The 14,432-nt window shown below is 45.0% G+C and overlaps 1 protein-coding gene across 3 annotated transcripts in view; it reads left to right on the top strand.

Moving 5' to 3' along the window:
- GUCY2C (guanylate cyclase 2C) overlaps nt 1-14,432 on the top strand; it is a gene marked incomplete at both ends in the record, with an annotated part of 71,632 nt that overhangs the window by 32,361 nt on the left and 24,839 nt on the right. For all 3 annotated transcript variants that reach the window (XM_080705279.1, XM_080705278.1, XM_080705277.1), the window contains 4 exons: nt 1,934-2,039; nt 4,601-4,663; nt 5,559-5,630; nt 6,085-6,189. In XM_080705279.1, the coding sequence (XP_080561405.1) occupies nt 1,934-2,039; nt 4,601-4,663; nt 5,559-5,630; nt 6,085-6,189 (346 nt within the window). The remainder of the gene's footprint in view (nt 1-1,933; nt 2,040-4,600; nt 4,664-5,558; nt 5,631-6,084; nt 6,190-14,432) is intronic.

Raw genomic sequence — 14,432 nt, 5'->3', positions numbered from 1 at the left:
AGAGACTGACACATAATAAGCATTTTGCAAATAAAAATAGTCTGTTTTTTTTTTTTTTTTTTTTTTTGGTACTGGGATGGAACTCTGGGGCATTCTACCTATAAGCTATACCCCCAGCCCTAATCCTCCTATCTCAGCCTCCCAAGTGCTGATTACAGGCATGCACCACCACACAGGACTTCACTTTCACTCTTTTCGCTGGTATGTTGTGGGAGATTGCAAAGTCTTCGTACCCCATGCTATTTGGGATAGAAGAGGCTTTAGAAACCATTTATTCCAAATCTGCTGTTTTGGCATGGGAAAAAGACAATACCATCAGGGATAACTCTAAAGGCGAGGAGATCATATCACCAGGTGAAGAGCGAGGCCAGGGCTAGAACTTGGGCCCTCCATCAGTCCCAGGATTTTTCTACTTGACTTGGGTATTCTATGTGCCTAGCTAGAGACAGTAGACTGAGAAATATTTGTCAAACCACCTCCTGGTCTGTGCAGGTCAAACACGGGGCATCCAGCCCTGGGGGTTACAAAGGCCCCTGAGTTTCCTTACTAAACCAGACCACGGTTTCTGTGTCACACTTGGGTCTGAGTGTCACTCCGCTCTATAATGTGAGGGCCCAGCCTGCCACCTGTGGGCTGAAGTTTCTCCAGGACAGGAGGTAGACTGTGTTCGTCAACCTCACAGCAGAGCTGGGCTCTGGTAGCTGGGTTCCTCAGAAACAGGGGCGATGGCTTCCAGTGCGCCCCGCAGTCGAGAATGGGCAAAGCCAACATTTCCTTCAGAAACCCAAACCCAAGTGAGTGTCAGCTTAAGAGAAGGGTAAGTCACAAGATAAGAACCACAGGCATTTTCCATTGTCTCAGAGTAAAGGGCTTCCTCATGGCTACTCTCCAGGAGGAAACAAACAGGGTTATTCTTGCAGTTTCCCATTAGAACAATCTGTGCAAGAAAATGCGTGGTTTCTGGAATCTTCTAACTCGGTATGATTGACAGTTGGCTCTGTTGGGCCCCGAGTTTCGTGGAGTGCAGAGACCAGAGCCCGACATTCTTCAGTGTCTGGCTGCCTAGCCTGTATACTATCAAAGGAAACACTTGCAAAGTTCGAATATTTTATAAATTGAGGTAAATTTTGTTACATTGTCTCTGCACATTTCCATGTTCTCTATACACATATATATGTATATTTTAATTTACATATATATATATATATATATATATATATATATATATTTTTTTTTTTTTTTTTGTGGTACCGGGGTTCCTGGAAGCCCTTCTACCTCCGGGCTACACTCCCAGACCTACTGTTTATATATTTTTATTTGGAAACAGAGTCTCTTAAGCCAGCACGGCTGGCTTCGAACCCGCGCGATCCACCTGTCTCCGCCTCCCAAGCGCAGGGATTACAAGCGTGCGCTACCACGCCCGACAATTTATATTTATTTTATATTTATAAAATATATTTTTACTTTATATTTGTAAAATGTATTTTTACTTTATATTTATAAAATATATTTTTATTGTGTACTTATAAAATATATTAAGAGACATATAAGTGGGGGGAACTGGCTTCCGAATCCGAGCATTCACTGGTGGCTTAAAAATTAACATTCCTATAACTCAGTGTTACAGGCTTTGATTTTTTTGTGTTTTTTTCCCCTCATTTTTCCATGTCATTAATCTAGATCCTTTATTATAGAGAAGGGCATGGGAAAGTGAAATGAAAAGAAAGAATGAAAGAGCCCATCAGAAATCCTCACAGGCCCACTGGCGGCCAGCATTCGCCAGTTTGCCGACCACAGAGTCTCACCACCGGGCTACTCTCCCTTGCCGCACGTCTGTCTGAGATGCCCGGGTCCTAAATTTCTCCCATTGTTCAGAAGCTGAGCAGCATGGGCCCTAATTAAGACCTGTTGACTGACTCTATTTCTTTTGCAGAAAATACCAAAGAGATAATGAACTGCGTCAGAAGAAATGGTCTCACATTCCTTCTGAAAGCATCTTTCCTCTGGAGAACAATGAAACCAACCACATCAGCCTGAAGGTAAGTAAGACGGCCTCACCTGCCGGAGAACGGTGCAGTCTGCAGGTACCCACAAACTTCTGTAACGTGGTAGGAAGTGTGCCAAGCAGCTATAGACATAGAGTGTGTGTGTGTGTGTGTGTGTGTGTGTGTGTGTGTGTGTGTGAGGGGGGGGGCTGGGGGTTGAGCCAAGGGCCATTCTACTTCCAAACTCTATTATTTATGTATGCGTGTGGGCTTGGGGATGGAATCCAGGGGCACTCTACTTCCAAGCCACATCCCCTGCCCTATTTTTTTATTCTTTACTTTGAAACAGGGCCTCCGTAAGTTTTGGAGGGCCTCACTAAGTAGCTGAGGCTGTCTGTGAACCGCGATTCTCTGGTCTTAGCCTCCCAAATGCTGGGATTACAAGTATGCACCACCACGCCCGGCTTTTTTTTTTTTTTTCTTAATTTTGAAACAGGGTCTCGTTAAGTTGCTGCCCTCATTAAGGGCCTTGCTATGTTGTTGAGGCTGGCCTTGAACCCGGGGTCCTCCTGTCTCAGCTTCCCAAGTACTGAGATTATAGGTATATGCCACCATATCCATGGAGTTTATTCATTATAATACTAGGAAAAGGGGAGATTTTTAGGAGTATTCCTGTCTCTGGTAGGACACATGGATGGGCTCTCACATGTCTTATCTCTACAAAGCCCAACCTATGAAACAATTCCATACCTCTCCAAACCCCATAATTTATATTTGTTCCTTGGACTAAGCCTAAAACATATTTCTCTGGTTTTTGTTTTGTTTTGTTTTGTTTGTTTTTTGTTTTTTGGTGGTACTGGGGTTCCTGGAAACCCTTTTACTTCTGGGCTACACTCCCAGACCTATTTTTATATTTTTATTTGGAAACAGAGTCTCTCAAGCCAGCGCGGCTGGCTCCGAACCTGCATGATCCTCCTGTCTCCGCCTCCCAAGTGCGGGGATGACAAGCGTGCGCCACCACGCCTGGCTTCTGTGAAGCATTTTCAGCACAGACTTTTCATTAGTTAACAGATTAGTTCCTCACCAGACTAAGAAAATAGCCTTTTGAGACAATAAGCTTAGAGAAAGGGAGTTAGGAAGGATTCTGAGCAGGGAGTACTGCTATTGTCCTGAGTTCAGACAGGCTGGAGAACAAGTGGACAGGAAACTGGCCGTACACAGGGCTGGTCGGTCTTTAAGGCAGGTAGGACAAGGAGGAACCCAAGGTCAACTCAAGTCAACTGGGTGGAAAATACCACCCCATCAGACAGGTGACGACTGAACCTCTGAACGCTCGCGGGAGGCAGAGATGAGAGCCAAGCCTAGGGATGAGAGAATACTGAGAGCAGAAAGAGCGAGAAAGCCACACCTGAAGATGGAAGCAGAAGAGAGGCCCGGAAAGGGACCGGAAGGTGCTGTCAGCAGCCAAGCCAGGAGGCTCCCGGATCCCCGCGGGTCGGATTCAGCTGCTTACCTGCATAATAAATAAGCAATGATGTTTAAGAAAGATGAATTGTATGCAGTTTGATCAAGCCGGACAGGAGCAGCTAGATTGCTTCTCTGTGGGTTCTACAGAAGTGACGACAACTGGCAGCAACAAAAGCCGGGTGACGTGCTCTTCGCGAGGCTGCGCTTAGCCTGAGACTCTGGCCAATCTTTGCTTTCCTGGAGCCGCACAGGCCAGTTTCTGAGTTTCGTTCTCAGCGTGAGCTGCTGGGGATGCAGAGAACAGTTATCAGGAAGTTGCTCTTAATTTTAAAGGTGCTCTGTCTGGTGTGGAGTGACAGAGGAAAATGCCGATGACGATGATGCCACATTCGAGGGAGGGAAGATGAGTCCTCTAGCTGGCGAGAAAACTCTCACCGAGTCCATCTCGTTTGCTCCTCAAGTGCTCCGTGAGCGAGGGCTGCAGAGGGAGGAATGAGGTTCAATAGTGGAAATGACTTGCTCCCAACCTTTTCTCTATTTTTATGCCAGAAATCACTAGCTGGCAAGCCATACCTAAGCTGCCAGCTGTGTGTGTGTGTGTGCGCGCGCGTGCGTTTGATTTTCAATCTTGAATATTGCTCCAGTCAATTGCTAAGGTGTAAATATCATAGAATATCATATATATATATATATATATATATATTTTATATCAGATCCACACTGACCAGGTTCTTCTGACAAATGGGATGATCTGGGAACCTTGGCTGAACTCTGAGCTGAGGAGCCTGCTCCCCTGAGAGGCACCCCAGCAGCCCCTGTGCATTCATTTGTAACTCAAAAGCACCATGTCCTTTCTCTGGGAGCTTCTGTTAGTAACTACAGGCAGTAGTGCCCAGCAGGAGGGGATTAGGGAGAGAAGGAAGTTAAGAAGGATGGAATGGGGCCAGAGAGCAGCAGATAGTGTGAAATCCTTGGAGTGAGGAGGTGAGGAGTGGGAAAGGGGGACATGGTCATTGACAAGTGCTGAGCTGGGAGACTGCCCAGTGTGCTGCTGAGCTACAGTCCACCTGGAGGAGCCTCTCAGCCTCGCCTGGCAGAGGACAGGCCCCAGGTAAAGAGCTGGAATAATCAGCCTTTTTTTGTTCCAGATCGATGACGACAAGAGACGAGATACAATCCAGAGTCTACGGCAGTGCAAATACGACAAAAAGGTGACTCTAGTCTCCCTCGCTTCCCTGTGCTCTAGTCAGGGAATGTTCTGGGCCTTCTGACCCATCCTCGCCTGGGCCCTGGGCTCGGCGCTGCGGTGGTGGGGGTGCCCGGGTGGCCCAGAGGGATGACTCTTGGGGCTTCCCAGGGGTTGGGGGGGTCTCTATGTGAGGTTACAAAACTCAAAATCCTGAGCAAATGGAGGGATAAGTAAATCTTAAAATTTTCATTACTTTTTTTTTTTTTTTTTGGTGGTGATACAGGGTTTCCTGGAAACCTTCTACTTCCAGGCTACACTCCCAGACCTATTTTTGTACTTTTTTTATTTGGAAACAGGGTCTCCTAAGCCAGCACGGCTGGCTTCGAACCTGTGCGATCCTCCTGTCTCTGCCTTCCAAGCGCAGGGATTACAAGCGTGCGCCACCACACCTGGCAAAATTTTCATTACTTTTTACTCTTTGTGTACATGATGATTTCTTAATGGTTAATGCTTTGTTTAAGATAGTGTTCTCTGTTGAGAATATTTTCATGGTTAAAAAAAATATAGACATCTGTGAGTATAGAATGGAAAAGGAAATCTGAAAGGGATTCAGAGCACGGAAGAAAATCCTAGTCTGGTCTGGCTCATATACGGATCCCATATACGGATCCCGTATCTTCTTTCCTTCCTCCTCCCTTTCCTTCCTTCCTTCTTTATATTTGCCTTGGTCTTTCTATAAGGAACATACAAGCCTGAGCCACGCTTCCTAGGTGCTAGGCACCGAGGTTGTAGACATCAGTGTAACACTGTTACTGCTCTGGAAGCTGCAGTCTAGTGCGACGCGCGGACGAGTTCTTCTCGTGTGTGCGTGAGGACTCGCACTGCGCGTGAGGCCTGAATTTCATTGCTCTTTGCAGCGAGTGATTCTCAAAGACCTCAAGTACAGTGACGGCAACTTCACGGAGAAACAGAAGATAGATCTGAACAAGGTACGTGTGTGAGCTCTGCTTCCCACCCTTGGCAGCCACAGTGGGGAAAGAGTTTTTCCTCAACGCTAAAATTAGGAATTAAAGAATTCCTGAACGCCGAGGTCCCCAGTGGAGAAAGGTGTGGCTGTGGATTTGGACAGGGACAAAGACTTTCATTAGACAAAGACAGGAATGACGTTGGTCCTTGTTGAAAATTCTGCCCGGTGATACTGGAGCGTGAGATTTGATGGCACAAATTATTTTGTAAATCTGTTAAGGTGTCCCGAAATACGACCTTAATATTATTTGAAAGTAGTCGTTGTATTTGAGTTCTGCTAATGAGGAGAGATGCCTGGGTAAGAGGTAATGCGTAGAAACCGGTGAATATTAACATTCGACTTATGACGAGCGATCCATCTTCCCAAAGATCTCCAATGAGGCATTTCATGACTACTCTGACACCCTTTTCTCTCAGCTGCTTCAGATTGACTATTACAACCTGACGAAGTTCTACGGCACAGTGAAGCTGGACACCAGGATCTTTGGGGTGATTGAGTACTGCGAGAGAGGATCCCTCCGGGTAAGAGACCACGGTCACCTCCGGCTGTCTTAAGTGACCGCCATGTTGATGATGGTGATGGTGATTATGGTGATGGTGATGGTTAGCAGCGGACCTTTTAAAATAGTTTCCCAGTGAGACAATCTTACGGCGTTATCAGGAAACTCCATACTCCATCGCCATGAGCTACGTGCCTTCCAAACTAGATCCCTCAGATTTTATCAACCGGTCCTTTTATGGCTTTACCAATAAGGCACACGATATTCAGAAAAGGAGTGTCGATGGGGAGGGAGAAGCAGGGCAGAGAACAGAAGTGAAAAAGTGAGGGATTACTCCCAAACACATTTTGTTTTACTTGAATGCTTGCTTTTGGTTAAAAGAACAATGGATGGCCATCACTGTGGTACCAAATCAGAGGCCTCACACAGAGCCTGGTTCGCCTGTGGTCTAAACTCCTCCCAGTCTCCCTTGTGAGGGGCTGAAGGGAGCCCAGGAGCTGCCAGGTGGGCTCGGGTGCGCTGGATGAGCAGGTCCAAAGCAGAAGGAGCGTCAGCCGAGGCAGAGCTGAGTCACGTTCATGGGAAGTACCAAGCAAGTGTGTTAAGTCATCCCCTCTTTTTGGAGGGCCCAGTGGTTCGTTTGTAAAACAAAACAAAACAAAACAAAGCCAGGTATCGTGCAGAACTAGGACCTGAAAAGGGGATGAACAGGAAAAAATTCAGGACACCGGCTTCAGAGAACAAGTAAATGTTTACACCTTCCCTCCAGACGTTTCTGGGCATGTGCTTTGAGGGCTTACACACACCTTTCCAGATACCTTTGGGTAGGGGAACCATGTGGTTTATCAGGATACTTTGACAGGGAGAAGGATACTAGAGTAATTATTCTGGAATAACAGAATCATGACTGGCCCAAGCAACCAATTCGTATCACAAATATGCTGTAGTATAGTCAGAACCAGTACTTTAATTACTGGCGCATTGTAGCCTCACTTCACGATGTAGACCACGTTGACAGTGGCATACACGCACACAGTACTTGGTCCTCTGCCCACCTCCGCATCTCCCTCCCTCTGTACCAGGTGTCCAGGTTGACCTTGTTATATTCACAGGAAGCATTTCCATTAATGAGCCTCAGCCTTCTTCCTCCTCTGCCCTTCCTCCCTGGCTCCACTGAGGACGGGTTACAAGATTATGGGAAAGACACACAATGGAAGAACAAAATCATGTGACTCGTAAGAAGATAGGAACACCTGGAGAACATTGTGCGAAGTGAGATTAGCCGAGCTCAGAAAGAGACACGCAGGTCTGCCGCACTTTGACCAGTCAGTCAGAAGTCAGGAGTGCCGTGACTCCCTTCTTGAATTTGATGACTTGATCGAATGACTCGCAACTCGGGGAAAACGGGTTCCTCACCACGACTGGTTTATTATAAAACCTCTCATGAAGGACACAGATGAAGAGCCAGATAGGTAGGGTGAAGTCAAAGGTCCTGAGAGCAGGAACTTCTGTCCCCATAGACCCGGGCTGTGCCACTCCTGGTGTGTGGGTGTGGTCAGCAACCTGGAAGCTCTCCACCTCCTGCTCCAGGGAGCTCTGTGGCTCCATCAACCCTGGCACGATGATTAAACCACCAACCATCGGTGATTAACTCCATCTCCTGTCCTGGCCCTTCCCTGCGTGTGGGGGAAGAGTGATGGAGCCCGGACTTCCCCGTCTAATCACATGCTGGCTCTTTGCAGCAGCTAGTCTCTGTTCTGAAGCTGTGTAGACGCCCATGGTGTTGGCCAGCTTTTCATCCCTGTGACAGAATACCTGGGAAAGTCAATTTGGAGGAGGAAAGACTGACTTGGGCTCAGAGTTTCAGAGATTTCATCCGTGGTGTCCCTGGCTCTATTGTTTCTGGGCCCGTGGCCAGGCAGGACATCAAAGCTGAGAGAGAGAGAGAGAGAGAGAGAGAGAGAGAGAGAGAGAGACAGACAGACAGACAGACAGACAGACAGACAGGGAGAGGGGGAGAAAAATATAGAGGGGGGGTGGAGGAAGAGAGAGAGGTGTACCCAAGGACAAGAAATGCCGTTCCACAGCACACCCCACGACCTGCCTCCTCCGTTACTGGATCCTACCTCCTACAGCTTCTGTCACCTTCTATCAGCTATAAACCCATCGATGGATTAATCCATTAATGAGGTCAGGTCCCTATGATTCAACCACGTCCCCAAAACCCCACCTCTGAGCACTGCTGTCTTGCAGCCTCTGGGGGGCGCTCTGGATCCAAGCCACAGCCCCTCTGAGAGCCACTGCATTAGCATACATTTAATTATGTTTGAAAAGGGGTTGCTATGAATAACAAAAGAGCTCTTCCCATCCCTGCCTATCAGGAAATTAAAAAGGTCTTAGGAGCTCTGTGCCAGAAACCCAAGTATCTTTCGTATTATATCACAGAGTCACACCCACAAAGAAAGAAGAAATTGTAATTTCCATACCAGGAGAATATCAGATTCAGTTGAATTCTTCTAAACTTCAATGAATAATTCTTACTGTCTACATAAGTAATGTCCTAAAGCTAAGCAAAAAAAAAAAAAAAATATATATATATATATATATATATATATATATACTCTCTCTATATATATATATATCTACTATCTATCTATATATATCTACTATCTATATATATATACTATCTATATATATACTATATATACTATATATATATAGTTTAGAGTATATATATATATATATATATACTCTAAACTCATTTAATATTTAACACAGATAGCATGAGATTGGTACTAAAATCTGACTACAGGCTAACTTTGGCTATAAATCTACATGAAAAAGTGTAAGGGAGTCTTAATAAAGCTAGGCTAGTTGTATACAAAAAGCAGGACACAAGCCCTGATATAATTAAATTTACAAGTACAAAATATTATTACAATACACTATGTCAAAAGGTTACAAGAGAAAGACCATAAAATTATCATTTTAATGAATGCTGAAAGTGATCATTTTAATTGATGCTGATAAAATAGACACATTTTTAATAAAAACTGATTTTTTTTTTTTTACTGAAGATTGAACCTAGAGGTATTTTGCCTCCAAGTTAGGTCCCCAACCCTTTTTATTTATTTATTTTTTGTTTGTTTTGAAACAGAGCCTTGCTAGGTTGCTGAGAGTCTTACTACATGGCTGAGGCTGTGTTAGATCCTTCGGTCTCAGCCTCCCAAGTTGAAAACTTCAATTATCTGAATGATGCTGGGTCCCCTCCTGGGTCCCCCTGGGGGAACAGCTCAGAGCAGGGACGTCTCCTGAGACCACTCCTTCTTATTATCCATCTCAAAGCAAGGATGAACTTCACAGACCCTCTCCTAGTAGTCCCTTTACACTTCCATCCAGAGCCAAGCCCACTAGAGCCCACTTATGTGGGAAAACAAGAGACCCACCCACAGACAGAGCAAAGACAGCATGCCTCCTACTTTACAAGCACTGGCTCCTCTCCATATCCCTGGGTGCCACACCCGTGGGTTCAACAGCAGATTGAAAATGTTCAGGGAAAAAGTTGTATCTATATTTCATATGTGCAGGCTTTTTCTTGTCGTTATCTCCTACACAGTGCAGTATGGCAACTGCTTAGGAAACATGCACACTGTGTTAGGTTTATAAGCCATCTAGAGGTGACTTGAAGATTGACGGAACGTGCATAGGTTAGATGCAAACCCCAAGCCATCTGACAGTAAGGAACTTCCGCGTCTGCAGGTCCGTATCTCTGAGAGGTTCTGGAACCAGTCCCCAGGAATACTGAAGGACAACTATATACAAGAACCGTGACTAACCTTGTTTGGGAAAAACTGACTGATTTATGTAACATATTTATGACACGTATTTTCCATACCAGACACTGTATCCTTACAGACAGCAAAAGTGATCACAGAGTTTACAGTTTCAAAGAATGAAGGAACAAGTACAAAAAATAAAAAATAATGCCTAGGGTGCTAGGAAGGTGGAGTGGCGGGCTGAGGGTGCTGTTTGAGAGCAAGTCGGGGAGGACCTGGCTCGCAGGTGGCCTGGAGTAAGAGCTGCGTGACCCGGGGCTGGGAAGCCATAGGCCTGAGAAGGGTGCACCAGAGTCAGTCTCCATCACCGGCTCCCTAGAGGGAAAAAGCGACCCAGTGGTGCTACATCAGACAACTCTTGGGCTTTGGTTCAGAAACCTTCAAATCTGAGTAAAAAGTAAAACAGAAGGGTGGGGTGGTACACACCTGTAATCCCAGCACTTGGGAGACTGAGACAGGAGGATTGCAGTTTGGAGGCTAGCCTCGGCGTCTTAGTGAGATCCTGTTTCAAAATAAAAAATAAAAAGGACTGGGACTATAGCTCAGGGGCAGAATACCCCTGGGTTCAATTCCCAGAACCAAAAATAAATAAGTACATAAACAAAAAATAAAACAATACTTCCTTAAAATGGCAAAGATTACCATAAGACAAAGATTTACTTCATCCCTGTTAATCAAAAACTCTCAGTCCGTACCTCTGATACTATCTGTTAATATTCTAAAAGTTCTAACCAAAGCATTCGTACATAAAACAAAAATAAGACATATAATTGGAAATTATAATTTGATATGATTGTTTAAAAATGCAAAAGACTCAAAAAGCTATGATTTAGATGTAAAGATGAATACAGAATAGGTATATGGAAAATGATTTAAATATATAATATATATCAGCAAAATCAGTCTGAAAATGCAACACAAAAATACTCCTTTTTTTATGGTACTGGGTATTAAACCCAGAGACATTTTACCTTCGAGCTATACCCTCAGCTATAATTTTATTTTTTATTTTGAAACAGGGTCTTGCCAAGTTGTTGAGGCTTTTATTAAATTGCTGAGGCTGGGCTCAAACCTGTGATCCTCCTGCCTTTACTTCCCAAGTACTGGTATGTATCACCACAACCGCTGAAAAATTCCTTTCTTAACCAAAAATATTTATTTCAGAATGCTCTTGACAGAAAATGAAAGGGTACATGTAAGCACATTATGAAAATTCTCTATGATATCAAATAAATCTTAACTAATGAGAAGTCAAAATTGAAGCCTTAGAAATCAACAGCATGCTGGAACTAGCTGGTACCAGTTAAACATCCTTAACCCCAAATACTCCCCAATCCAAAACCTCTTGAGCACCAACAGGACTTCACAAGTGGAAAGTTCCATACCTGACCTCAGGTGACAGGCTGCAGTGAAACTGAATGTATCGTCCACAGAGTCTGTAAGATTTCCTTCAGACTAGGTGTCCATGAAATATTAACACATTCAGCCGGGCCTGGTGGCGCACACTTGTAATCCCAGCATTTGGGAGGCTGAGACAGGAAGATGGCAGTTCACGGACAGCCTCAGCTACTTAATGAGGCCCTTTGCAACTCAGTGAAACCCTGTTTCAAAATAAAGAATAAGGCCGGGCGTGGTGGTGCACGCTTGTAATCCCCGCGCTTGGGAGGCTGAGACAGGAGGATCACACGGGTTCAAAGCCAGCCTCAGCTACTTAGTGAGGCCCTGTTTCCAAATTTAAAAAAAAAAGGTCTGGGAGTGTAGCCTGGAGGTAGAAAGCCTCTGGGTTCTACCCCCAGTACCACCAAAACAAAACAAAACAAAGAATAAAAAATAGGGCTAGGGGTGTAGCTCAGAGGTTGAATGCCCCTGGGTTCCATCCCCAATACTGAAGGAAAAAAAAAAAAAAAGAATACATTCATGGTTAGATTTGGTCCCATTCCCAAGGTGTTTCATTGTGTATACTTAAATGTTCTAAAACTAGAAAGCCAGTCCCAAATCTGAAACACTTCTAGTCCCAGGCATTTCAGATTCCAGATAGTCAGCATGCACCAGTTCAGAGCTGGTCGTTAAACATGGAGGGTTTATTAGCCAGTCAGTGTTGTTATAAACTCTCAACAGCCTGACGCCAGCCATCCGGGTTGGGGCCACTGTCCCCCACAGAGGCAGCAGGCGCTCACAGCAAGGTTCTTTTCAGAAGACTGGTTTATCCGCCCACCATGGACTGTCATTTATCCTAGAAAAATAGAGAGCGAGCGAAATTCTGAAAGAATGAACCTCCAAAGACAAAGACTCTTTTGTAATTAACAAAAATCATCAGAAAAAAAAAAAAACATAAAAGAGCCAGAATAGCCAAAACATCTTTGACAAAGAAGACTAATGAGAGGCTACTTGCCAGAAAGTTTATATTATCCAAGCACTTTAGCTCATGAATAAGAGATGATTTGCAGAGAAAACATGTGCGGTCCAAGAATGGCATTAAGTATGTTACGGATGCTTCGACAGGACAATTTGATAAGTGGTGCCCAACAGAAGGGCCTTGTGACTACTCTCTCCTCTCTCCTCTTCTCTCTCTCCTCTTCTCTCTCCTCTCTCCTCTCCTCTCTCCTCTTTCCCTCTCTCTCTTTCTCTCTCCTCTCTCTCCTCCCTCCCCTCTTCCCCTCCTCCTCCTCCTCCTCCTCTTCCTCCTCCTCCTCCTCCTCCTCCTCCTCTTCTTTTTCTTCTTCTTCTTCTTCTTCTTCTTCTTCTTCTTCTTCTTCTTCTTCTTCTTCTTCTTCTTCTTCTTCTTCTTCTTCTTCTTCTCTCTCTCTCTCTCTCTCTCTCTCTCCCCCTCCCTCCACCCCCCCTGCCTCGCTAACCCTGTGGCTTGTTCCCTCCTGCAGTTTGATCCCCACCCAACTATGCTTCCGAAGGAGCCATCTTTGACTTTCATAACACACTCCCAGATTCAGGGACGAATTCTCAGGTTCTGGGTTCCTTTTAATGGTGCTTCTCATAGTGATACTTCCACATTTACGGGTCTGATTATCTCAGGAACATCCACTTCCCCACCGGACTGTGAACTCCCCAAGGACCCGCCCTTATCTTTGCACCAAAACAGAGCCTGCCGTATACATAAATTCAACGACCTTTTAAGATAAATAAATAGATGACCTATTAGGAAACCTGCATATCCAGTGTGCCCCCAGCTTTGTGGAATGCATTGCATATGCTTTATTAAATACATACGCCTTGAAGGAGAATGGCAGGAAATGCGGCTAGATTAGATGATTCAATTAGTGGTGATTTTATTTTGTTCTTTTCCCGTTTTGAAAATTTTGTTCACTTTCCTTTTATAATTCAGAACAGGATAATGCATTTTTCACAGCTGGGCAGCTGAGAACGGGGGAGGATGGGGGAATGCTGAGATGAAGGTACAAAATGGGTAGAAATGGGAGGGATTACCACGGAATCTGTCGGCCCTTAGCTCCCTTCCTAACCCCCAGGACCCACAGCCCAGCCAGCCCATAGCACCTACACTGAAACTAAGGGGCAGATTGAGCATTTTCCTAAAATTAGAAACTACTGTAAGGTTACCAATGAGGGTCTTGTATACTGTGAAGAACAGTTATTTATTGGCTTAATTAAAACCTGGGTCCTGATAGAACATTTTACCTCTAATCTACACCCCCAGCTCTATTTTTTAATTTTGCAACAAGATCTCACTAAGTTATGGAGGGCTTCACTAAATAGCTAAGGCTGTCTGTGCACCATGATCCTCTTGTCTCAGCCTCCCAAGTACTGGGATGACAAGCCTGCGCCACCACGCCCGGCTCTTATATTTTATATATAGGACAAGGCTATACGAAATAGACCATGCCCTCTAGGTTTGTGTTAGGACACTCTGAAGCTTGCACACAGACAAAATCACCCAATGACACATTTCTCAGAAGATTTCCTCATCAAAACACCCGTGACTGTATGTTCATGGAAACAATGGTAATGGATAACGGAGCCCCAGTTTGTCCTGATCCTAAAACTTCATCATCAGAAGATCATTGTTTGAGCCGGGCGTGGTGGCGCAGGCTTGTCATCCCAGTACTTGGGAGGCTGAGACAGGAGGATCATGGTGCACAGACAGCCTTAGCTATTTAGTGAAGCCCTCCACAACTTAGTGAGACCTTGTTTCAAAATAAAGAGTAAAAATAATAGGGCTTGGGTTGTAGCTCAAAGGTAGAATGCCCCTGGGTTCCATCCCCAGTACAAGAAGAAGGATGAGAAGGAGAAGGAGAAGGAGGAGGAGAAGAAGAAGAAGAAGAAGAAGAAGAAGAAGAAGAAGAAGAAGAAGAAGAAGAAGAAGAAGAGAGGAGGAGGAGGAGGAGGAGGAGGAGGAGGAGGAGGAGGAGGAGGAGGAGGAGGAGGAGATCATTGTTTGCCTCATAGGTATTTTTCC

The sequence above is a fragment of the Muscardinus avellanarius genome (genome assembly GCF_963383645.1).
Source record: "Muscardinus avellanarius genome assembly, chromosome: 11".
Classification (NCBI taxonomy): Eukaryota; Metazoa; Chordata; class Mammalia; order Rodentia; family Gliridae; genus Muscardinus; species Muscardinus avellanarius.
The sequence above is the reverse complement of the archived record's forward strand: the minus strand, read 5'-3'. Positions and strand labels throughout refer to the sequence as shown.